Genomic DNA, 24,425 nt, shown 5'->3' on the forward strand with positions numbered 1-24,425 from the left:
GAAAGATATGGGAATTCAAATGCACAGTAACTTGAGAGACTGACATTATTCTCTGTAAAGCATGCAAGGCCAGGGAGAGAGAGATCAAAGTTACTCAAAAACCATGAAGGGTTTTAAATGGCTTATATTACAAAAATCTTTTGTGGGCAAAAGTATCAACAATACAAGGACACAGATTATCAGAGAAAGCAGAGGTGAGATGTCAAAAAATAATTTACCCCCAAATTAAGATCTGCAATGTGGGACCTAATTGAAGCCTGTCTCTACTAACATTTTAAAGTAAATTGGGATAACATATGGTGTTTGGGATTAGTTAGATAGCCTCCACTGGGATGAAACATTCTTTGATGCTGCCAAGCAGTTCTGACATGCTGAATATCATGTAAAGAATTTCCTCATGATAACCAGGAATGAAAGAAAAAGATAGTATTTGCAACCATACCCCGAAAATTCCACCTTTTTAAAAAAAAAAGTCATTCATTGATTAATGTCCTTTTGGGAAAGATGTCTATTGTGTTTAACCAGTCACACGACACATTACTGACAATGACCTGCTGCATATTGAGTTCAGAGAATTTGGAATGATATTAGAACCATAGAACATTACAACACAGAAACAGGCTCCTTTGGCCTTTCTAGTCTGTGCCGAACCATTTTTTTTGCCGAGTCCCACTGACCTGCACCCTTTCCATAGCCCTCCATACCTCTCCCATCCATGTACCTGTCCAAATTATTCTTAAATGTTAAAATTGAGCCTGCATTTACCACTTTGGCTGGCAGCTCATTACACATTCCCACCACTCTTTGTGTAAAGAAATTCCCCTTAAACTTTTCCCCATTCACCCTTAACCCATGTCCTCTGGTTTGTATCTCACCTACCCTCAGTGAAAAAAGCCGATCTACATTTACTCTGTCTATCCCCCTCATAATTTTAAATACCTCTATCAAATCTCCCCTCAATCTTCTATACTCGAGTGAATAAAGTCCTAACCTGTTTAACCTTTCCCTATAACTCAGTTCCTGAAGTCCAGGCAACATCCGTGTAAATCTTCTCTGCACTCTTTCTATCTTTCCTGTAGTTAGGTGGCCAAACCTGTACACATTACTCCAGATTTGGCCTCACCAATGTCTTATACAACTTTACCATAATTACCAACTCTTATACTCAATACTTTGATTTGTGAAGGCCAATAAGCCAAAGCTTTTTTTGCAACCTCATCCACATTTAACTTCACTTTCAGGGAATTATGTATCTGTATTCCAAGATCCCTCTGTTCTACTGCACTCCTCAGTTCCCTACCATTTACCATGTATGTCCTTCCTTGGTTTGTCCTTCCAAAATGCAACACCTCACATTTGTCTGCATTAAATTCCAGCTGCCATTTTTCAGCCTATTTTTCCATCTGGTCCAGATTCCTCTGCAAGCTTTGAAAATCTTTGCTGTCCACAACGCCTCCAATCTTAGTGTCATCTGCAAACTTGCTGATCCAATTTGTCACATTATCTTAGATGACAAACAACAATGGTCCCAGCACCGATCCCTGAGGCACACCATTAGTCTGAGAAGCAATTATCCACCACTACTCCCTAGCTTCTATCGACCAGCCATTGTCGAATCCAGTTCACTACTTCACCATGAATACCTAACATATGAACCTTCCTGACTAACCTCCCATGTGGGACCTTGTCAAATCTCTTAATAAAGTCCAGATAGACAACATCCAGAGATTTTCCTTCATTAACTTTCCTGGTAACTTCCTTGAAAAACTCTACAGGATTTGTTAACCATGACCTACCACACACAAAGCCATGTTGACCATCCCTAATCAGTTTTTACCTATCCAAATAATTGTATATCTGATCTCTTAGAGCACCTTCTTATAACTTACTTTCTACTGATGTCAGCTTCACAGGTCTATAATTCCCAGGATTATTTTTGGAATCTTTTTTAAACAAAGGAACGACATGAGCTACCCTCCCATCCTCCAGCACCTCATCTGTGCCTAAGAACATTTTAAATATTTCTGCCAGAGCCCCTGCAGTTTCTACACTAGCCTTCCTCAAGGTCCAAGGGAATATCTTGTCAGGCCCTGCAATTTATCTACCCTTACTTGCTTTAAGACAGCAAGCACAACCTCCTCTTTAATCTGTCTGGGTTCCATGACCTCACTGCTTGTTTTCCTTACTTTATGCCCATTTCCTGAGTGAATACTGATAGGAAAAAAAAACATTTAAGATGATGATCTTGCCAATAATATTCGTGTCTTTTGAGTAAATAATTTTGTTAATTTGCCTTGCTTATTCCTTATAATTGGGGAGATTTATTCTTCAAAATATACAGAATTGATTATATCCTATGCTTTGCAAAAGACAAAAACTATATCTGCTTTCAAATTAGTTTTGTTATTTTGTTCATTTAACCATTCCTATGCCAGTGATGGAGATTTCTACTTGAATGACTGGAATGTCTCATATGAATTTGCAGCGATTGTTAATTTATTTCTAAGTAAATATATTTTTGGGTAGATCAAATGTGAAATATAAATCCTGCTAATAAATCTCAAATATCTTCAGTAATTTTGTTATACTTTTGTACCTGCTCGTGTCCTCACACTTTAAAAAAAATTTTGTAGGCGTATCAACATGGGGTTGCGGTTTCAAGCAGCCATCCCAACTTTGCAAGACAGGTCACTAGTTGAAAAAGACATCGCAAAAGCAGACTTAGTGTGGAAACCTTCGTGTGAATTGGAAAATCCTGAAGTACAACAAAAAGGTATTAATAAATAACGGTTTGCATTGTAGGCTGTTAAACAGAATGGCTTAAATAGAAAATATTTTGAGTGAAAATTTGTTGACATCTCTCATTGAGTACAGGTTTTAGAACATAGAACACTACAGCAGTGTACGGGCCCTTCTGCCCTAGATATTATGTCGACCCATATATTCCTTAAAAAACTACTAAACCCTCTCTATGCTATAACCCTCTATTTTTCTTCCATCCATGTGTCTGTCTAAACATCTCTTAAATGCCCTTAATGCCTCAGCCTCCACCATCATCCCTGGCAACGCATTCTAGGCACCCACAACTCTGTGTTTAAAAAAAACTTACCCTAAGTCTCCCCTAAACTTCCCTCTCTTCACTTTGTACACATGCTCTTTGATGTTTACTATTCCTGCCCTGGGAAATTGGTGCTGCCTCTCATAATCCTGTAGACCTCTATTAAGTCTCCTCTCATCTTTCTATCCTCCAAAGAGAAAAGTCACAGCTCTGCTAACCTTGCCTCATAAGACTTATTTTCCAATGCAGGTAACATCTTGGTAAATCTCCTCTACACCCTCTCCATAGCTTCCACATCCTTCCTATAATGAGGTGACCAGAATTAAACACAATACTCCAAATGTAGTCTCACCAGAGATTTGTAGAGTTGCAGCATGACCTCTTTACTCTTGAACTCAATCCCCCTATTAATCCCCAATCCGATATGCCTTCTTAACTATCCTATCATATTGTGCAACGACCTTGAAGGATGTATGGATTTGGGCCCTAAGGTTCCTCTGTTCACCCACATTCTTAAGTAATCGACCATTAACCCTCTATTCAGCCTTCTGGTTTGTCCTTCCAAAATGCTTCATCTCACACTTATCTGGATTGAACTCCATCTGCCACTCCTCCACCTAACTCTGCACCTTGTCTATATCCTCTTGTAACCTTCGACAACCTTCAGCTCCATCCACATCTCCTCTAACCTTTGTATCATCCACAATCTTATTGACCCATACTTCTACTTCATTTAGGTCATTTGTAAAGATAACAAAGAGCAGGGGTCCCAGGAGATCCTTGCAGAACTCCACTAGTCACTGATCTCCAGGCCGAATATTTTCCTTCCACTACTACTCTATCGTTTCTACCTGCATGCCAATTTTTTATCCACTCAGCCAAAGTTCCATGGCTCCCATGCCTCATGTCTTTCTGAACAAGTCTCTCAAGGGGGACTTTATCAAATGCCTTACTAAAATCTATATAGACCATGTTTACTGCCCTACCCTCATCAATATCCTTTGTTACCTCCTCAAAAATTCAATTTGACTCATGAGACATGACCTTCCTTTCACAAGGCCATGCTGACTATCCCTGAGTAGACTGTTTTTCTCCAAATGCTCATAGATCCTATCCTTAAGAATCATCTCCAATAGTTTGCACACCACTGACGTAGGACTCACTGGTCTATAACTCCCAGGATTCTCCCTAATAACTTTTTTTAAACAAGAGGAGCACATTTGCCATTTTCAAATCTAACCATACCTCCCTGTGGCCAAAGAGGACTCAAAGATCATAGCCACTGTCTCAACTATCTCTTCCCTTACTTCCAACAGCAACCTGGGGTATATCATGTCCAGCCCAAGGAACCTAACATTCTTAATACTTTTAAGAAGATCCACCACTTCCTGTTCCTTAATCTTAACATTGTTCTGCGACTTCCGACCTACGTGAATTAAAAAAAAATCTTTATTAAAACTATATGTACATGTACATATTTTGTATTAAAAGTACTGTATACAGTGGTCCCCGCTCCCGACATCAGCCTGAGGTACCCACTCCCGGCAGCAGCCCAAGGTCTCCGCTCCTGGCGGCAGCCTGAGGTCCTCACTCCCAATGCCCAAGTCCAATCACGTTATTATTTACTAGAAGTTCATATGTTAAGTATCTTTATTAAAGATACTGTGGTCTACATATGTTGACATTCTTTATTAAAGGTTCATTGTTGAAAATCTTTTTTAAAAATTGCTTTAAGACCTTGTTAAGCCATGCTCTGAGGGGTGAATCGGACTTGCATCCAGTTCGAGTTATGACCAATCCTTCAGTGCCAATTATGGTCGTAAGTAGGGGAAAATCTGTATTCAATGAGGAACTCCCCAACCTCCTCCACCTCCAGGCACATGTTGCCTCCTTTATCCTTTAGTGGCCCCACCTTCATTCTCATCTTCCTTCTGTTCTTTACATAGAACGTCTCAGGTTCTCTTTAATCCGACATGCCAAGGCCTTCTCGTGCCTCCTTCAAGCTCTCCTAAATCCTTTCTTAAACTCCTTCTCAGCTAACATATAATTCTCACGAGAACTTCCTGTTTCTTGCTTTCGATGTCTAATATATGTTTCCTTCTTCCTCTTGACGAGCTGCCTCACATGTTTCGTCAACCATGGTTCCCTCTTCCAACCAGCTTTTCCCGGTCCCAATGGGGCAAATCTGTCCCGAACCCAGCGCAAGTGGGTCTTCCACATCATTTCTGTACTTTCACCTTTAAACATCTGTTTCCAATTTACTTTCACTAGTTCTTGCCTCATGCCATCATAATTAGCCCTTCCCCAATTAAACATTTTTCCATTTTGACTGCTTTTATCCTTATCCGTAAACCTCAGGAAGATGTGGTCACTCTCGCCAAAGTGCTCACCCACCAAGAGGTCCGCCACCTGACCAGGTTCATTACCCAGAATTAGATCCAGTATGGCCTCTCATCTCGTGACTAGTCCACATACTGTGTCAAGAATCCTTCTTGAACACACCTGAGAAATTCGTCATCTACCAATCCTCATAGCTGTTGGATGCCAGGTGTTTTACTGCTGCGATTTTCGAACTCGATTGCAAATGTGCGTTTGGCTGTAAAGCTGGTCCTTGGTTCACGTTGTTGATATGTTCTTGGAAAGTGCTACTTTAAGAGAAACAACTTTAAACAAAACCGATTTTACCATAGACTCAATGATTAAAAACAAGCATTAAGTTCCTATGGTTTATTTCTGGTCACACAAACTTCTAAATAATGACCCAAAACACTTCTAATATTAAACATTGAAATAAATGTGTGCTATATAGACATTACTGTGAATTGTTCGTACAGTTGTTGGTTGCAGACCGAGAGCTCTTCCATTCTCCACAGCTCACCGTTCATTGTCAAATCTCCTTAACAGTTCTAATTTAGTTTCTGATGTAACACTTTTTCTCTCTTATTTGTGGCCACAATCAGCAGGGCTGCAACTGTGCACATTGCAACAGGGATGAATCAAGGAAAAAATGCTTGTAAAGTAAAAGTTATAAAGAGGCAGCACCTGCCAGCATTTGGTTCAAAGAAAAACAATAAGAAAGTGTGGCACAGTATTTAATTTTACGTTTTTTTTCTCATCCACTTTATAACAAAATGACATTGAACAAAAAAATGTTATTCAAGAACTTGCTGTATTACTTAGCACCTAAATTGAATATTAATTGATTCTTGTGTTTGATATCCATTCCCCAATGTGGTTTTATTGTAAAGATGCCCATTCTCCCATCCTTTAGCTCTTTTATCTATGTATACAGAAATATGTCTAAATAGTTGTGAAAGTTGGGTACTTCCGTGGAAATGACAGTAAAGTACTGCACCTTGACAACTGTGGACAGAATGGAGAAACATAGCTTTTATACCCCCTGATAGGAGAATAGCAGGTGCAAAAAGACTGAAACACTGTACAATTTTGTACACGAGTCATGGGTATTTATGAGTGTTTTTTGTTAACCTGTTTCCTGGCATATTCTGTTCTGAATAGAATGGATAACTACCGTATATACTCATGTAATTGTTGAATTATTTGGACCACTTTTTCAGGCCAAAAACCTTTGATCTCGTTAAGTATCTGTGATGTTCATTTGGAGCTCAGATGGCCGGGACTGGGTGGTAATTCTGTGTTCGGGTCATCAGGAGCTCATGCGGACGGCTGGGGAAAGAATTTGTGGTTGGGTGCTCAGATGGGTGGGCGGCCAGGGCGAGGGACCGCAGTCAGGGTGTCAAGAGCTCTGGTGGGCGGGCAGCCGAAACACCAGGAGCTCCAGTGGGCGAGTATCCGGGTCAAGGGTCTGCTGTTGGAGTGTCGAGAGCTCCGATGGGCAGGAGGCCGAAGCATTGGGAGCTCCAGTGTGCAGGCAGCTGGGGTGACGGTCCACTTTCGGGGAGTCAGGAGCTTCGGTGGGTGAGAGTCCAGGTGTCAGGATCTCCAGTAGGTAGGCGGCCAGGGCGGAGGTCCACTGTCAGGGTGTTGGGAGCTTAGATGGGCAGGTGGTTGGGGCCAAAAATATGTCGATCAACTTTTACATGGGTCATACAAAAACACTTAATTTTGGGGCCAAGAAAGGTGGGGGAGGGGGGACATCTATTGCACAATATTGACAATTACATGAGTATATATATCTTCTTATGTCCCATTGCTGTGCATCAATCTTTGAGGGAATAGGGATGTTTTGTTTGAAATCCCTACCTTTTTTTTCATCCCTTTGAAGCATTGTGTGTTTCTTGCTTGGTGTGTGACACTGGAGCTCTGCTCAGGTTTATGCCTGCTCTAATATCAGGTCAGAAATTCAACCTTATCTGGCATGTTTGTCTATCGAGTTTTATTTTAACTTGCAAATGAGACAATATTCTATTAAAACAAAATCATCTTGCTGAAAATGCATCATTGCTTAAAATTCAACTGTGGGAGGGAGGGTGGTGGTTTTGCAGAGGAGACCCAGCCACAATATATTGAATTTAATAGATGCAAAACACTTGAGTTTTATTGGCTGCCTGATAATGTTAACTTTTACATTTTTAAAAATTTCAGTGTTATTTTAAGGATGATTTTTCAAGGGAAACTCTGGTTTTCTTTTATTTTCCAGTAATGAAATAAATTATTTTACTCTGTATTGTTAAATGTGGCGATTGAGGTATTTTTCGAGTTCTGTACTTGTTCAGGTAAAATGCAGCAAGTTATTTTGCACAGTGATCTCACCTAGGAAACTGATTAATTAATGTATTTACTGATATTTATTAAGGAATAACGATAAACCAGGAGAATTGCAATATGTTAACGTACTGGAAAAACTCAGCAGATCACACAGCATCAATAAGAAGCAAAGAGATGTGACCAACATTTTGGGCCTGAGCCATTGAGGTATGAATGACTCGGGCCCAAAACATTGATCACACTTCTTTCCATCCCATAGATGCTGTGTGACCTGCTGAGTTTCTCCAGCACTCTTGAGCATTGCACTTCAATCACAGCATCTGCAGAGACCAGGAGAATTCATTCCTTTGAGTTGTAGGATTTTAGAGCATGGAACTTTCAGCCCAACTTGCCCAGGTTGGCCAAGTGGTCTACCTAAACTGGTATCATTTATCTACGTTTAGCCCATAATCCCTCTGAACATTTTTTTAATCCATGTACTATCTAAATGTATTTTAAACATTGTAATTGTACCTGCCTCTACAATTTCTTCAGCTTTCTCATTGCACCACTTACCCTTTATGTGGAAAAAGGCACCACTCAAGTCCCTTTTAAATCTTTACCCTCTCTTCTGAAATCTGTGCTCTTTAGTTGAAGACGCTCCTTTTTTCTTTGGCTTGGCTTCGCGGACGAAGATTTATGGAGGGGGTAAAAAGTCCACGTCAGCTGCAGGCTCGTTTGTGGCTGACAAGTCCGATGCGGGACAGGCAGACACGATTGCAGCGGTTGCAAGGGAAAATTGGTTGGTTGGGGTTGGGTGTTGGGTTTTTCCTCCTTTGCCTTTTGTCAGTGAGGTGGGCTCTGCGGTCTTCTTCAAAGGAGGTTGCTGCCCGCCAAACTGTGAGGCGCCAAGATGCACGGTTTGAGGCGTTATCAGCCCACTGGCGGTGGTCAATGTGGCAGGCACCAAGAGATTTCTTTAGGCAGTCCTTGTACCTTTTCTTTGGTGCACCTCTGTCACGGTGGCCAGTGGAGAGCTCGCCATATAACACGATCTTGGGAAGGCGATGGTCCTCCATTCTGGAGACGTGACCCATCCAGCGCAGCTGGATCTTCAGCAGCGTGGACTCGATGCTGTCGACCTCTGCCATCTCGAGTACTTCGACGTTAGGGGTGTAAGCGCTCCAATGGATGTTGAGGATGGAGCGGAGACAACGCTGGTGGAAGCGTTCTAGGAGCCGTAGGTGATGCCGGTAGAGGACCCATGATTTGGAGCCGAACAGGAGTGTGGGTATGACAACAGCTCTGTATACGCTTATCTTTGTGAGGTTTTTCAGTTGGTTGTTTTTCCAGACTCTTTTGTGTAGTCTTCCAAAGGCGCTATTTGCCTTGGCGAGTCTGTTGTCTATCTCACTGTCGATCCTTGCATCTGATGAAATGGTGCAGCCGAGATAGGTAAACTGGTTGACCGTTTTGAGTTTTGTGTGCCCGATGGAGATGTGGGGGGGCTGGTAGTCATGGTGGGGAGCTGGCTGATGGAGGACCTCAGTTTTCTTCAGGCTGACTTCCAGGCCAAACATTTTGTCAGTTTCCGCAAAGCAGGACGTCAAGCGCTGAAGAGCTGGCTCTGAATGGGCAACTAAAGCGGCATCATCTGCAAAGAGTAGTTCACGGACAAGTTTCTCTTGTGTCTTGGTGTGAGCTTGCAGGCGCCTCAGATTGAAGAGACTGCCATCCGTGCGGTACCGGATGTAAACAGCGTCTTCATTGTTGGGGTCTTTCATGGCTTGGTTCAGCATCATGCTGAAGAAGATTGAAAAGAGGGTTGGTGCGAGAACACAGCCTTGCTTCACGCCATTGTTAATGGAGAAGGGTTCAGAGAGCTCATTGCTGTATCTGACCCGACCTTGTTGGTTTTCGTGCAGTTGGATAATCATGTTGAGGAACTTTGGGGGACACCCGATGCGCTCTAGTATTTGCCAAAGCCCTTTCCTGCTCACAGTGTAAAACACCTACATAAAGACTATAACTATTTCTTTTATCTCTGCACCTCATAATTTGATATCTCTTGAAATGCCTCTTAGGGTCCAGGGAGAGAAGTCCTAGCCTTTCCAATTCACCTGAAACTCATGCACACTAGTTCGAGGGGAAAAAAATCTCAGCTTTGTGATGTCTTTCCTATAGCTGGGAAATCCAAACTCTGCACAATGCTCGAAGTGTGGTCTCCCCAACATCTTGTACAGTTGTAACATGACACCCCTGCTTCTGTACGCCAAATACCTTTTCCACTGCCCCGTCCACATGTGACATCACTTTATAGAGCTATATACCTATCCCACTCAGTCTCTCTGTTCTACATCACATTACAGAAATCTACCATTCACCGTGTTAAGTCCTGTCCTGGTTTAATGCACCAAATTTCAACAACTTGGATGTTTCTGAGTTAAATTTTATCTGGCATTCATTGGCCTATTTTCCCAGTTCATCTAGATCCTGTTGTAATCTCAGATAACTATCTTTACTGTTCACTGTACCATCAATTTTGGAGTCGTATGCAAACTTACTAACCATGCTCACTAAACTGTCATCCAACTCACTGATATAGATGACAAATATCAGTGGACACAACACTGATCCTATGTCACACCACTAGTCACAGGCCTCTATTTTTTTAGACATACATACAGATGTACAGCATGGTAACACACCATTTCAGCTCACGAGTCCATGCCACCCAATTTACATCCCATTAACCACCTCTAGTACATTTTGAATGATGGGAGGAAACCAGAATCCCCATGGAAAACCCACCCAGACACGAGGAGAACATACAAACTCCTTACAGACAGCGCAGGATTCAAACCCTAGTCTGGTCGTGATCACTGGCACCTCATGTAATCTGAACTTCCAGGCAAGCTTTCCATTGCAGGCCATTGTGAAAGGCCTTGCTCACATCCATTTAGTCAATGTCTATCACCCTGCTCTCATCAACCATATTGGTGACCTCTTTTAAAAAAAAACTTAAAGCAAACTTAAGCGACTTCTTTTTCCATACACACCCACACTGACTCTCTCTCATCTGTCCTTTCCTATCCATATGCATAGATATCCTGTCTCAGAATTTCCCCGAGTAACTTATTCATGACTGATGTTAAGGTCAGCTGGCTTGTGGTTTGTGTTTTAGTCCTTGCAGTCTAAATAAAGACACATTTGCTACCATTCCATATTCTGGCACCTCACATTGGCTAACAATGATACAGAAGTCCCTGCCTATGCCCCCACAGTTTATTCCCAAGCTTCCCACAGTGTCTAAGGATACACTTGGTCAGGTCCTGGGAATTGTTATATCTTTTTACTTTTTAAGACATGCAGCAATCTCCTCTTCTGTAATGTGGACTCCCTTCAAGACATCACCTTTTACCTTGTTTTTCTTCACAGTCAGTATAGATGAGAAATACTTGTTTTGTCCTCACCCATCTCCTTAAGCTCCACACACAGCCAACCGTGCTGATCCTTTAGGTCCCCTGCGTTCCCCTGAGTTTCTCTTTTGCCCTTTGCTATTTCATGTCGCCCTTTGGCCTCCTGATTTCTCTCTTGAGTGTACAGCAACATTCCTAAATTTCCTCTCGAATCATGTCTTGCAATTTTGTGGTGTTTAATCTCATGAAATTAGAGACACTGTTTAAATGTAGAAATTTAACTTTCTCTCATACAGTGGAAGACATGCTGAACATGGCTTGCTCCAGTGTGCTACCAGGTGGTGGAACAAATAGAGAACTTGCCCTGCATTGTCTTTTTGAGGCAGGCGGAAACATTTTGGTGAGTGTGATATTATAACAAATTCATATCAACTGAAATGACATAGAGTTTGCAATTCAAACCTTTCAAATCTTCAGTTATGCAGTGATAACTGATGCATTGGAAAATGAAAGTTGTTTTCCAATCTCAGAACATTAGCCCATTGTTTAGAATTGATAAATTCTTGATTAGTAAGGGTGCCAGAGGTTACAGGGAGAAGACAGGAGAATGGGAATATGAGGAAAAAATACATCAGCCATGATTCAAATTTCAGAGAGACTCGATGAGCTGAATGACTTGACTCCTTACTTCTTACAATCTTATGCCATCTATGTTCATTTTCTTTGCACCAGTTACATGGATATAAAGAGAAAGAGCAATTGAAAAAATGTCAAGTAAAATAAAATAAGAAATCTTGGCAATTCAGAGATTATTTAGTACCATATAAATAGTTTCCTGTTTGTAGATCACTGAATAAAGCCAAGAGAATAAAGGTGATAACTTCATCAGTCCAACTTCTTTGCAGTTTCTTCACACAAACTGTCAAATAACATTATCAAATAGCAAACAAAATTAGGAAACTAAAAAATGTATGTTAAATGAAACATGGGATTATGACAAATCCAGAATCTTGCCAAATCTGTTGCTTTCCATGAAAAAAACACTGTTTTGTTTTGATTTGCTATCTATTTTATTTGCTCGAAACTGAAAATCTAGCTCCTAAATTTGAAGACTATTTGCACTGTAAAATTTCTGTGAAGGGCGCGTGTTTCTGTTGATGGTTTTCTGTGGAGAGGGATTAGTAGGCTCTGGTTGAACTTCCAGGATTGAATAATGGTTTTAAATCTTCAATTTAATCAGTACCCAACTGATATAATTCAAATAATAATGTTTTTAAGTTTGTTTTCATTTATCCAAAGAACACAGGCCATAGTGCTCTGCTAGTAGGATGCTGTGTTATCTTAATGCATGTCACCACATAGCTGAAACTTGGAATAAATAGTTTCATTTTGAATGGTTTTGGAGGTTTTATAGCCAGTTTCCAGGAAACAGTTATTTTTATGTGTTGCATCTAAATGTGCTCAAGAGAATGTAAATAACCTTCATAATGCCTAAATTTTGCTTGTAGTAATTAATTTGAGAAAGATTCCAAAAATTAAAATGTTATAGTTCACGATTCTTGTATCCTTTACTCATATCAAAGCATTGATAAAATAAATTATGTTTAAAGATATTTCAATTTCCTGTTGTGCTAGATGGCTGTGGAGATTTTGTTGATGAAGATGCCTCTTAAAGCCAAATCTCATCCATTAGCAGATTATCACTATGCCGGTATGTAGTTTTCTTCACATATTTCTTCTCCCTGGTCACAGTATCTTCTCTGCTACAGGATTATTACCGCTGTCCTCTCCGGTCTCTTTTGCCTTCATTTTTTCTGTGAACTACACTTTATGTCTGGAGAGAAACATGAAAGTCTGCACACACTGTGAGTGCAGTAAAACAATGCTGCGTGATCTGCTGAGCATCTCCTGTATTTGTGTGTTTTCACTTTATGTCTGGACTCTATTTCTCTCCAGATATTGACTTAATTGCTTCAATTTGATTTGTTTTTTAAATTTGAGTTACTCGTTTCCCAATTTCCACACCCTCTACCAGAATTTGACTTTTAAAATAAAGAAGTCCTAAAAATAATTGGATTCTATTCTGAAATGTGAACTTTTCTCCCCACAATTGCAATTTGCCCTGCCAGGTATTTCTCGTATTTTCTAATTTTGAATTTTCCTCATCTAAGGTAATTTGCTGCTGCAGAATTCAATTTGTCATTAGCTGTTTCGTCCAGAATAATGTCCATGATTGGTCCTCAGCTGTTACTGAATGTAATGGTGTCTGTTGGGCCTCTTGACAGATCTGTTTAATCTGTTGAAATTTTTTTCTTCCAGACTACCCATGTAAGTGGCAAAGTTTGAAAATATATCAAAGTAGGGAAAACGAATGATTATACATAATCTGGATAATATTAATCATTTTAATATCAATATTCTTTCTTTATTCTCTCCATACCACCCTTTCATGTACCTATCATCTGCATCCGCAGTGTTCCGTGGCTCAGTGAATTACCCCAATTGTTCACATGCATGAAGCTTGCTAATCCTCTTGCCCTCTCTGTCATATTCAATGTAGCCGAGAGTTTGACAATGGTAAACCAATTAATATATTTATTTTGAATTTGTAATGATGCAAAATGTGCAACCTGAGGAAAAACTGCAAGTTAAATATAATTAAATAATTGTTTTATTACTAAATAAAAGTAGAAACTGGATGATTACAAAACTGACTATGTTGACGATATGAAAAACATCCAGAAGGAAACTGGAAGTCAATTGTTACAGCAGCAAGAGAAGGCTGGCCCAGTAAAGCAAAATAAATGTGGAGTTAAAACACAGGATTCTGTTGACACTGTGGTAAAGTGGAAAAAAAAAACACAAACACAAATGCTGGAGAAACTCAGATGGTCAAACAGTGTGTAGCAAAGGTGAAGATACATCAACAATGTTTCGGGCTTGAGCCCTTCATCAAGGTGTGGGGGAACATGAGAGATGTCCAAACAAAATGGGGGAGAGGGTGTGATGAGGGTGGGAGATGATAGGTGGGGGTGGGGGGGTAAACACCACAGGAAGGGAGAGGAGTCTAGGTTAGGTGGAGAGAGAAAAGAAGTAGGAACTGGAATAATTAGTGGAAGGGGGGAAAAGGCAAGCTGATTAGTAGAATGCAGTGAACTCATTGTTCATGCCCTGGGGTTGGAGAGTGCCCAGACGAAAAATGAGGTGTTGTTCCTCCAATCTGGTCAGGGCGGAGTGGTGTGAAAAGCCATGGACATACATGAGCTGGAGAGGGTGTCTCAAAAGTGAAATGGTTGGCTATGGGGAGGTTGCTTTTTGTTGCGGACAGAGAGGAGGTGCTGGGCAAAGCAATTTCCTAATCTGTGACCGGTCTCTCCGATGTAGAGAAGGCTACAGAGAGTGCACCAGATTCAGTAAATGAGTTCTTTGAAGGTACAGGTAAAGTGTTGCTTCACCTGAAAGGTCTGTTTGGGACCTCGAACTGTGGTGAGGGAGGAGGTGTGGGTGCAGGTATTACACCTCCTGCGACCACAGTGGAAGGTGCTGGGGTGGGGGTGGCGATGGGTGGGGACGGAAGAGGGCACAAGGGAGTCACGGAGGGACTCATCCCACTGCCTCCAAGTTAAAGGAGTAACCATGGGTACCAACATGGGCCCCAGTAAAGCCTGTCTGTTTGTGGAGCAAATCATTGCTACAAGTCTACACAGGCAAGACTCCCCTCCCCCCAGCAACTCTTCCTCTGGTACATCAACGACTACATCAGGACGGCCTCATACACCTGCGATGAGCTCATCAATTTCGCAGCCAATTTCCAGTCTGACCTCAAACCCACCTGGTCCATCTCTGATGACTCTCTCCCTTTTCTGGATTTCTCTCTGTCTCCATCTCAGGAGACAGACTCTCCAGTGATATTTATTACAAACCCTCTAACTCCCACAACTACACGACCTCACACTCTGTCCCCTGCAAGGACTTCATCCCCTTCTCTCAATTTCTCCGTCTCCTCCGCATCTGCTCCCAGATGTGGCCTTCCAGTCCAGAGCCTCTGAAATGTCTGCCTACTTCCACAGACGTGACTTCCCCTCCACAACTCGGCCCTCACCCGCATCTCCTCCATTCTCCGCTCATCTACCCTAGCCCTCCCGCCCCTAGAAACAATAAACACAGAATCTCCCTCATCCTCACCTACCTTCTAACCAGCCACTGCATCCAACGCATTATCCACCAGAATTTCCGGCACTTACTATAGTACCCACCACCAGACACATTTTTCCTTCTCCTCCCCTCTCAGCCTTCCATGGAGACTGCTCCCTCCGTGACTCCATTTTGCACTCTTCCCTCCCCACCCATCGCCCTGCCGGCACCTTCCACTGTGGTCATAGGAGGTGTAATACCTGCATCCACACCTCCTCCCTCACCTCAGTCTGAGGTCCCAAACAGACCTTTCAGGTGAAGCAACACTTCACCTGTACCTCCATAGAAGTCATTTACTGCATCCAGTGCACCCTCTGTGGCCTTCTCTACATTGGAAGGACCGGACATTAGATCACTTCGGCCAGCACCTCCTCTCCATCCGCAACAAAAGCGACCTCCCCATGGCCAACCATTTCAATTCTGAGTCGCATTCTCAAGCTCGTTCTGTCGATGGCCTTTCACACTACCCCACCCTAACCACCCGCAGATTGGAGGAACAACACCTCATTTTTCATCTGGGCACTCTTCAACTCCAGGGCATAAACAGTGGGTTCACGCATTCCACTAATCAGCTTGCTCCCCCCCCCCACCACCTTTAACTAGTTATTCCAGTTCCTACTTCCTTACTCTCTCCACCTAGCCTAGACTCCTCCTCCCCCACTCCTGCGGTCTTCTCCCACCACCTCACTACATATCATCTCCCTACCTCTTCCCCCTTTTGTTGGGACATCTCTCATGTTCCCCCACACCTTGATGAAGGGCTCAAGCCCGAAACATTGATGATGTATCTTTACCGTTGCTACATAAAGGCACTGTTTGACCATCTGAGTTTCTCCAGCATTTGTGTGATTTTTTTCAAAATAAATGTGGAAATCAGTCCCCTCCTGGAGTTGGGACAAACTAGAGAGTTCTGAAGGGAGGTCATCAGCCTGAAACATCAACTCTATTTTTGTCTTTGTATATTCTTGACTTCCTGAGTATTCCCAGCACTTTCTGTTGCTGTGTCAGCAGCTTGATTAGTTTATCCTTTTTTCCTCATTTCCTGTGGTAATGTAAACCCATTTTAAGAGAAATAATTTATTAAATGCAGTTGTAGCTCATCTGGTACAAATTAAATAAAATTGAATTGTGCTTGCAGCACACCACATAAATCTTAAATGGCTTGATTTTATTCCTCAAAAAAAAGTTGTCAACACTAACAGATTATTGCATGTAAATGGTATCATAGAAATTTATATGTGGTAATTAAAATTAACAACAATATTTCAAGTTTATTATCATCCAGTTGTACAATTACAACTGACCAAACAGAGTTTGGTCCTCATTTCAAAAACACGCAAACATACATACATACTGCGGTGAACTGGGATTCACTGGTAGGGTGTTGTGCTGACGGCCGGCTCCGCCCCCATCTACCCACATATAAGCCTGGTTTCCTGCCTAAACCCAGAACCCTTCTGAAGAATACTGTGAAACCCTACCCATAGTTATAAGCTAATAAAAGCGTTTGTTCTCCCTCCTGTCATGAGAGCTTTTATTCACACTACAATTTCATTCACTTATTCCCTAACGATGGAAGCGCTACTCAAGCCAGGTATGCTACTGATAGACCCTCTGTTCCCCAACGTGGCTGAGGAGTTCACGTACTGGCTAGCATGTTTCCAGGCCTACCTGAATGTGACCAGAGATGTCATCCACACCGATGAACTCAGGAAGTCCACATTTGTTTTGAGGGAAGGAACGAAAGGGTATGCAGTCATCAGGGACTGCTCTATGTATGATGCTGCTATTGAGGTGTTGAAGGCTTGGTACCTGAAGTCGCAGAATGAGGTTCTCTCGAGGCACTGACTTGGTCTCGGTCGCCAGCAGCCAGGAGAGACTATCGATGACTACCTGCTGGATCTATGAATGCTTGCCAAAAAGTGCAGGTACGAGGCGGATATGAGCCGTGTTCGTGAGGAAGAACAGATGCGGGACATTCTAGTCGCAGGGGTCTGCTCGAGGTACACGAGGCAGCGACTGGTTGATTCAGGAAAGAAGGACCTGACTAGCCACATCGAACAGGTCAAATCGCTGGAACAGGCGAAACTCAAGAACGATGACCTTGAAGCCGGTGAGCTCGCCCTCCCAGGTGAGCCCTTCCAAGGACTGGCTGCTCCCGCTACCCATGCCCTAATGGCTCCCGCTTCCCATGCCAGGGAGGGCTTTCTCTGCAACAAGAACTCATTGCCAGCAAAAGACTCAGGGTGTTCCAACTGTGGCAAAAAAGGACATTGGGCGAGGGATTGTTGTGTGAGGGGAAGTCCGCAGCCACAGCCAGATGGCCCAAGCCATCTGCCCTGAATTCACCCAATCCTGCTTGCTGTACGACACGCCGACGGAGGGTGGTGGTGAGGAAATGGCATGAAAAGGCTCGGTGGCCACCTTGTCGAGACCCGAATTCAAACTCGGCACCATCATTGTCGGAGGAAGAAGGGCAGCCACCTTGCTGCGCCATGAGGTTGACGCCATCTTACCCATGCAAGGCAACCCAGGACGGTGGGGGTCACTTAAGTGAGGAGCTTTGTCGATGGACCTAGATCAGAACAGACCTCACCAGCTCAGCAACTCCATAGTGACTGTAAAGTTAAATGGGCATTCTATTAAATGCCTAATCAACACGAGATTTACTGAAACCTTCATAGACTCACGGACTGTGGAAAAAATACAACCTGAAGATGTATCCTTCTAATTACCGCATATTTCTTGCGTCTCATTCGCATTCTATGCGTGTTCATCAATATTATTATAAGGGAGGGAATTCTGTAAATTTTGCTTGTATATACTTGATGAATTGTGTGCTCCGGTGTTGTTGGGTCTGGCCTTCCTGTGTCATCTTAAAAGCGTGACCTTGGAGTATTCTGGTCCCTTTCCCCTGTAACGGTTTGCAACGGAGGGTCTCTAAAATCAGAACCCACATGCAGTCTCTCCACACTGAATATCAACCCTCCTCCTCTCTTCCCAAATCTGTCCCCAGGCTACAAACTTATTGCTACCAAGACCAGGAGGTACAGTACAGCAGACCGAGATTTTATGAAGTCTGAAACACAACCTCTGCTCAAAGAAGATATCATCGAACCTAGCACCAACCCGTGGAGAGCGAAAGTGGTCGTGGTAACAGATCCAGGCTAGTAATTGACTATAGCCAAACTATTAATCGGTACACACTCCTGGATGCATACCCCCTACTTCGTAGTTCAGACATGGTGAACAATATCGTGTAGCATCTAGTCTATTCCACTATCGACCTGAAAGCTGCCAATCCATTCCAAGGACTGTCCATATACGGCATTTGAGGTTAATGGTCGTCTCTATCAATTCCGGAGGGTCCCTTTCGGTATTACTAACGAGGTTTCTATCTTCCAGAGGCAGATGGACAGAATGGGTGGATGTCTGGGTTGAACGCTACCTACCTACCTCGATCTGTGGCCAGACCTTGGAAGATCATGACGCCAACCTCCAGAGTTTTCTCCACGTGGCGAAAGCCCTGAACCTCACTTATAATTCTGGCAAGTGTGTGTTCAGGACTAAATGCCTAGCTATCCTTGGTTATGTGGTGGAGAATGGCATCATTGGTCCCTATCCCGATAGAATGCACCCCCTGTTAGAGCACCCTATCCCCAGGATCACGAAAGCTTTGAGGAGATGCCTGGGGTTTTTCTCATATTACGCCCAGTGGATCCCTCAATAAACTGATAAGGTTCACCCTCTCTTAAAAACCACTAATTTTCCCCTCTCGGCTGAGGCCCAAATGGCTTTTAACTACCTCTGGAACCACATTGAGAAAGCCGTCAGGCATGCAGTGGACGAGAATGTACCTTTTCAAGTGGAAAGTAACGCTTCGGATATAGACCTGGCTGCTACCCTCAACCAGATGGGCAGGCCAATTGCATTTTTTTTCATGGACATTACAAGGCCACGAGCTCCAGAACCCATTGGTGGAAAAGGAGGCTTAAGCCATTGTAGAAGCTGTGAGGCACTGGAGACACTACCTGGCTGGAAGAACATTTACGCTCCTCACTGACCAGCGCTCGGTCACATTCATGTTCAGTAATGTCAAGAGGGGAAAAATTAACGACAAAATTGCTAGGTGGAAGATCGAGCTCTGCACCTTCAATTATGACATTGCCTATCAGCCAGGAGCCCTTAAGAACCCTCCAAATATCTTATCCAGAGGAAGCTGGCAAATTGTGGTCTCTGCATAATGAGCTCTGCCATCCAGGGGTCACCCACATGGCTCATGGTGCACAATCTGCCGTACTCCTTAGAAGTTGTCAAGGAAATGAGCCGGTCTGCGCGGAGTGCAAGACACACTACCGCCCCACAAAGGCGCACCTGATCAAATCATCCAGGCCCTTCAAATGGCTCAACATCGATTTTTAAGGGACATCTCTCCTCCAGGAATGAGAACACCTTCTTCCTCTCTGTCATTGATGAGTACTCCCACTTCCTGTTCTCCATTGCATGCCCAGACAGGTCCACCTTTGTAAGTCATAAAGTCCCTAGTCTCCATTTTCACTTTGTTCAGGTATCCCATCTATATTCATAGCAACTGGAGTTCATTCTCTATAAGTGACGAGCTATGTCAGTACCTGCTGGTGAGGGACATCACATGCAGCAGGACTACTAGCTACACCCCCCCCACCCCCACCCCCCCCCCCACCAAGGGAATGGGCAGGTTGAAAAATTGAATGCCACAGTCTAGAAGGCTGTCAAACTGACCCTGAAGTCAAAAGGCCTTCCAGACTCACTCTGGCAGGAAGTCCTCCCCATAGCGTTCCATAGCTACTATGTAGCGCGACCAATGCTACTCCTCATGAGCTCCTATTCACTTTCAAAAGAAGATTGGCATCGGGAACTACATTCCCAGTCTGGCTCACCTGATACAATCCTTCACAGGAAGCACATGAGGAGAAGCAAGACTGACCCCCTGGTGGAAAGGGTGAAACTGCTCCATGCCAATCCCATGTACCCCTACGTGGAGTACCTAGATGGCAGGGAGGACATCATCTCCATCAGGGACCTGGCACCTACCAGAACGGAGGGTTCATTGCCTCAGGTGCCCTGCGAGCCATGAAGCTCATTCTCACTGACCCCAGTCAGGGCCTCAGGTGATCCGGTTCAGGAGGAAAGTGCACCCCCTCCATCGTCGAGCTGGAGACCTAGCCCGCCTCTCCTCCCTCACAAGGGGACCAGGAGATCCAAGGAGTCCATGGCCCCCCAGTGCTAAGATGCTCCACCAGGATCTCCAGCCCCCCAGACCGTTTAAATCTGTAAATTTGTAAATAACTGTATTTTTTTTTAACCACTTATATCTGAACCCACGCTCTCTGTCTTCGTTCCAGACCCTAAATTCTACAGGAAGGGGTGAATGCAGTGAACTGGGATTCACTGGTAGAGTGTTGTGCCTCCCAGCTTTGCCCCCATCTGTCCACATATAACCCTGGTTTCCCGCCTAAACCCAGAACCCTTCTGAAGACTACTGTTGAACCCTACCCCTAGTTATAAGCTAATAAAAGCGTTTGTTCTCCCTCTAGTCGTGAAAGCTTTTATTCACGCTACATAAACATAACACGCATACAGACAAATGATACATATACAGTAAGTGTATGTATATATATCTGGGAGGGGGGTTTGTTTGAGCAGATCATTCAGTTGTTCAGCAGTCTCGCTCCCCGTGCAAATAAGATGTTTCTCAATGTGAGTAGCTGTAAGATTCTGCTTGCAGGTGGTTGGGATTCTCAACGATTTTGCGAGTAGATCACATTGATGAAGGTGAAGGAGACCCCAGTCATCCTCTCTACTACCACTCTTGTGTTCCTGTGGATTGACCTCTGATCCATTGCTCTCAGCAACTGTAACACACTGTGATAAAGCTGACCAGGACTCTCAATGGAGTTCCTGAAGAAAGTTGACAGGATAATGGCCAGTAGCTTTGCCTGCCTCCATCTTCTCAGTAAGTGCAGTTACAGTTGTACCTTCCTGACAAGTGAGGAGATGTGTGTCCAGGATAGGTAACTTCTGAAGTGGACTCCAAGGAATTTGGTGCTCTGTACTCTCTCCACTACCGAGTTGTTAATGTGTAGTGGAAGATGGTCATCCCTGGTCTTCCTGAAGTCCATCATCATCTGCTTCATCTTGTCTATGTTGAGTCTCAGGTTGTTATTTAAATTTAGATATAGCACAGTAATGGGCCATTTCAGCCCACGTGTCCATGCCACCCAATTCATCTAAACCTGGTACATTTTGAATGATGGGAGGAAACCAAAGTTCACGGGGACGCAGACACAGGTAGAATGTACAAACTCCTTACAGACACGTGGGATCAAACCCCGGTCCCAATCGCTGGTGCTGTAAAGGTGTTGAGCTAACTGCTACACCAACCATGCCACACCATTTTATGAGATTTCCACCTTTACTCTGTAGAGCGACTCATCGTTGTTGCTGATGAGGCCGAATACTTTTGTGTCATCTGCAAACTTGATGACGCTGTTGGAGCTGGTTTTGGCATTGCCGTCATGGGTCAGTAGCTTGAACAGTAGCTGCTGAGCATAAGCCCTGAGGTGTGCCAGTGCTCAGTGTGATGGTGTTTGACGTTTTGCTGTCAACCCAGACAGACAGAGCTCTTTCCATTAGGAAGTCCACAATCCAGTTACGGAGAAGGGTGTTGATTCCCAGCAAGGACAGCTTCTCCACCAGCCTCTGTAGAATGACTGTATTAAATACCAAGCAGAAATGGATGAACAGCAGTATCAGGTGTCGTTCTCCAGGTGGATCAGGACAGAGTGAGGGACAAGGCTATAGCGTCATCGATGAAACAATTCTATCTGTAGGTGAATTGAAATGAGTCTAGTTCATCTGTGAGGTGCACTTTGATCTGTCCCATCACCAGATGCTCAAAGCATTTCATAATGGTGGAGGTCAGTGCCACAGAGTGGTTGTCATTGTGGCCCTCTTTGGTACTGGGATGATGGTGGCTTTCGTGAAACCCACAGGGATGCTGGACTGCTGCAGTGATGTGTTGAGGATGTCGGTAAGAATCTACATCAATTGGTCTGCACAGTCCTTTAGTACCCAACCAAGTATGTTGTCTGGTCCCTTGTGTAGGTTGACCTTGGAGAGGGTTCTTTTCATCTCACCCACAGTTATCCAAGGGGCCCGTTCATCAGGGTGACATGGAGCTTTCATTGGTGTCGGCCTGTTCTTCTCGTCAAACCATACATGGATAATGTTCATTCTATCCGGCAGAGAGGCATTGTTGTGTTTGACTCACAAGGTTGTCTTGTAGTTTCTAATAGTCTCGATCCCTTGTCACATGCACCTAGTGCCACTGGTATTTCACAGCTATCTATGGATCTTCATTGTGCACCCACGCTTTGTCTTCTGGATGCATGGGAGATCTTCTTCTTCTGAAGGCAGCATAATGAGCTCTGAGAAGTGCCCAGACCTCTGCATCCAACCAGGGGTTCAGGTTAGACCAGATTGTGAAGTATTTGATCTCTGAAAGCCTGTCCTGTTGGTAAACCCCTCTTCAGCTCCATTATTAATATTGAGATTTTATGTTTTCTTGACATTCTCCAGACTTTTTTTCTTAAACTTTTTTTTTCCTTTCTTCTTTTGGTATATTCTGAGGGGTAGGGTGGGTGGAGGGTGGATGGGAGGTTTTTTTTTATATATGTATATTATATATGTGTGTGTGTGTGTGTGTGTGTGTGTGCGCGCGTGTGTACCAAATGTATAATATTTGTAGTTTTATTGAATATGTATACATTGATGTAGTTTTTAAATTCTTAAATAAAATATTAAAAAATGTATATGATCTCAGCGACATTCTTAATGCACTTTCTGATATAGCCAGTCACTGAGATCATGTATTTGAATAAAATCTCTAATAGATTGATTGAGTGAAATATAAAAAGAATATAACCAAAAGTCCAACTTCTCTTGCTTGAGGCTTTATGTAAATTTTTCATTCTAAATTTGTAATTTATTTTCCATTTTATTGTAACTGCTTGGAGCATTCATTTTAGATGCAATACTAAGGAAGTTCAAATTTGCACATGGTACCTGAGATGCAGCAAACAGTGAAGACAATGTCAATCAACTGCTATCAGGCACAGTCTGGCAGAAAGGTAATGGATGGAAAAAAATGTGAGGTCATCCATTTTGGCATAAGGCAAGGGAAGAGCAATGTAGAATGGTACAGTTTCATAGCATGTGCAGCGGGGGAGGGGAGGGGGGCCGCTGGGTTGTCTTTGAATATAGGATACACTTAGCAAAATATATAGCATCTCGGGCTTCATGAATACAGGTAACAAATAGAAAAGGAATTAACTTATTTGTGAACCTTTATAAAGCTCTGAGGGGTGAAGGACAAAATTCTGCAGGCACTGTGATTGAACTCATTTCCTCAACCAGATGGCATTAGCATCGACTTTTCTGGTTTCTCTTTTTGTGCGTATGTGTGTCTCACTCTCTTGCTCCATCCCTCTCTTATGCATACTCTTCCTCTCCCCCCCACCCCCCACCACTCTCTCATTCGTGTTCTCTCTCTTCTATTATTACTTTTTGTCTGTTGGCCTGTACTCCTCCTTCCCCCCCCCCCCCCCCAACCTTTTTATTCAGGGTCTTCCTTCCTTTCTTCATGCTCAGACCTCGATGAAAGGCTCAGGCCCAAAACGTTGCTTGAATATCTTTACCTCCTATGAATTCTGCACTACCTGCTGAATTCCTCCAGCATTTCTGTATTTTTACTTTATAAAACTCTACTTGGGTCAGAAGCAGTTGTGGTCAACGTACTTTAGGAAGGATCTGAAAGAAGTGCACAAGATTATGGCCTCTTCAGCAAAGTTGGTTTTGACTATGTTACAAGAACTTGTGAACACCGATCTCAGGATTTGTTTAGGCATGAGAAATAACACTTTTTTTTTGCAGTGAATGTTAATAAACTTTAATTTGCAGCAGTCAAGGAATGTTGATGCAGAAAAGATAAGTGATTTCAAAAGGAAATTCAAACTACCTAAAGGCTACGAGAAATAGAGCAGTGT

The 24,425-nt window shown here is 43.2% G+C and overlaps 1 protein-coding gene across 8 annotated transcripts in view; it reads left to right on the plus strand.

Annotated features, from left to right (window-relative positions):
* LOC138760519 (transcriptional-regulating factor 1-like) overlaps positions 1 to 24,425 on the plus strand; it is a 306,320-nt gene that overhangs the window by 245,472 nt on the left and 36,423 nt on the right. For all 8 annotated transcript variants that reach the window (XM_069931160.1, XM_069931166.1, XM_069931164.1 and 5 more), the window contains 3 exons: positions 2,634 to 2,773; positions 11,442 to 11,545; positions 12,781 to 12,856. In XM_069931160.1, the coding sequence (XP_069787261.1) occupies positions 2,634 to 2,773; positions 11,442 to 11,545; positions 12,781 to 12,856 (320 nt within the window). The remainder of the gene's footprint in view (positions 1 to 2,633; positions 2,774 to 11,441; positions 11,546 to 12,780; positions 12,857 to 24,425) is intronic.

Source organism: Narcine bancroftii, chromosome 4 (genome assembly GCF_036971445.1).
Source record: "Narcine bancroftii isolate sNarBan1 chromosome 4, sNarBan1.hap1, whole genome shotgun sequence".
Classification (NCBI taxonomy): domain Eukaryota; kingdom Metazoa; phylum Chordata; class Chondrichthyes; order Torpediniformes; family Narcinidae; genus Narcine; species Narcine bancroftii.